At 44.7% G+C, this 2,315-nt stretch overlaps 1 protein-coding gene across 1 annotated transcript; it reads right to left on the reverse strand.

The window, feature by feature from the left end:
• Positions 1-30: 30 nt before the first annotated feature.
• LOC113487191 (lysophosphatidic acid receptor 1-like) lies at positions 31-1,973 on the reverse strand. The gene has a single exon (XM_026861626.1). It carries the CDS (start codon positions 1,124-1,126, stop codon positions 158-160), a length of 969 nt encoding a protein of 322 aa, XP_026717427.1. The 5' UTR covers positions 1,127-1,973; the 3' UTR covers positions 31-157.
• Positions 1,974-2,315: the final 342 nt, after the last annotated feature.

Raw genomic sequence — 2,315 nt, forward strand, 5'->3', positions numbered from 1 at the left:
AACTCCGCGCCCCGCGCTGGTTTCCGCGCCCGGGAGCTGTCCGCCCGCGGGGTGCTGAAGCGGCGAGAGCGGGCGGGATTGCGGGCGCTATCGCTGATCTCTGACTACACGGCCTGTGGCGGGGATAGCAGCAGTCCTGCACCAAGGGAGGTCCCGGCTAGATGTTCTCCACCGTGCAGGCTCGGACACGGTTGGTGGAGAGGCATTTCAGAGCCTTGAGTTTAGCCCCCAGAGTTTTGGCTTTCAGGGTGTATATTATGGGGTTTCCCAAACAGTTCATGGTTATCAGCATCGCTGTGCAGTTTCGAAAGATGTAGACGCCTGGGTAGAGATCGATGTGGCACTGATGGTTAGTGGCATCGAATATGACTCCTGCGAAAAAAGGAGCGTAGGAGATCAACGTCAGGAGCCAGATAAAAATACTGGTTCTGGCAACCTGGATTTCAGCTGATTTGTAGGTGCCAGTAGCTTGTCCACATGCTTTCATCCTCAGCTTTCTTTTCCTCAAGATGATAATGATTCTAAGGTAAGTGAACAGGGGTACAATAAAAGCCACCACAACATTGGGAATGGCGATGAAGATGAGGTAGTTGACGCAAAATGGACTGTAGAGGACAGAGAGATTTTTTTCCATATGCAAGCAGTTCCACCCCATCAATGGCAAGCAGCCCAAAAAGAAAGCAAGGACCCAGTTAATTAAAACTGCAGCTATGGACTGGTTTCTAGCAACCCTGAATCTTGTCCTCATGCTTTCAGCCACAGCCAGATAACGTTCAATTGCAATGCTTACCAAGTTATAGATGGTGGATAAAATAGACACGGTATATAAGGCGTAAGGTGCGAGCATATCCTTGGATCCAAAGATTGTAATGTCAGGATTGGTGATGAACAACATTGAAATCCAAAAGCCAGAAAAGCTGGTGAAGAGATCGGAAAACGCCAGGTTGCAGAAGAGGATAGAGATAGGCTTGTGCAGATCCTTTGTTGCCATTCTGGTGAAGATGACCGTGCAGTTGAAGATCACAGATGCTATGTTAATGGTCAGCTGAGGGATGCCCAGTGCAAGTACTAAGTAATGACTCCAGATTTCGGTGTAGTTAGAAGAGCAGTTGGGGTATCCATTCATGGTGGAAAATCCTGCTTTCAACTGGTAACGAGGTCTGCTTTTCTCATCCCATATTCCGTGAGAGACCACACTACGTGGGCGTTACCACCACCTTGCTCTCCCGGCAAAGAATGAGCCCCGACAGACAGCATCTATTGCCACATCATCATCATGACACTGGATTAAACTTTAACCACTCGTGTTTTTAAATATTTGGGTTACCAACTCAGGTCCTAGCCAATTACCTTTAAGTTGCTAGGACAGGTAAAAGTGGAAAATGTATTTACTACTATACAGATGATCTGCTTAAAGCAACTTTTATCAAGAGCAAAATCTGGCCAGTTCTTGTGAAGATGAACGATCACATCAGTAGTTTAAAAGTCTATAAGGATATTCGAAAATGGAATGACTCCAGCTTTAATTCATAAATAAATTAGATCAAGAGTCAAAAAATTGAGAGAAGTAAGTAATTTTTTGGGTTTTGGGGGGGAGGTATGTGACTGATGGATCTCAAAGACAGTGACACACAACTCACTGTTGTGTCACGAACCTGGACACCGGTTCAGTGAGGATGTAAATTCTAATTTCAGATCAACACTAGTGACATCGCAAAACTTCTAAAGTCCTCAAGATTAAGCAAGAGACAACAGAATCTACTTGTTCACTGTGTCTTGCTTACAATTACGAACTGATGCCACCAACAGTGTCTGGTTTTCTAAGCACAGTTAGCTCATATCTACCGAACCAACCCCAAACTTACTTGTAAGCAAAAAGCACACGATGAACTGCAGCACTTCAAAGGGGACCCAAAGAGGTGGGGGTCCTTGTCTCCACAGATGTTCTTGTGCTTGGGCCCACAGAAATATCTTCGTACCGAGTACTGGAGTACTCAGAAGTTGTCAGGACACATCTGAAATTGTGCGGCCTTTCTTCCTCTTGTGTAAATCAGAGGTTCCGATGCTTTACAAGTGAGGGGGGAAAAAAAAGAAAAAAAAAGGAGATGCATTTAATGAGTTGAATTCACTTAATTTTCAGACAAGGAAATGCAGGACAATGGCTTAACCCTTCAGTAGATTCATAGTACTGGAGACTTAAATTGCCTAAGCTGTTCTGAAAATGCCATTTTTTCCACCTTAATTCTTGGATGAGAACGTAGCTAGGAAATGAAAGACACTTGTGCTCATGCCTTCGTTACAGGATATTTTGTGTT

Source organism: Athene cunicularia (genome assembly GCF_003259725.1).
Source record: "Athene cunicularia isolate RWA chromosome 19 unlocalized genomic scaffold, athCun1 chr19_part1, whole genome shotgun sequence".
NCBI lineage: Eukaryota > Metazoa > Chordata > Aves > Strigiformes > Strigidae > Athene > Athene cunicularia.

Excerpts from the sequence above, each read along its gene's own strand:
- LOC113487191 (XM_026861626.1), bottom strand. The coding sequence starts at position 1,126 with ATGAATGGATACCCCAACTGCTCTTCTAACTACACCGAAATCTGGAGT.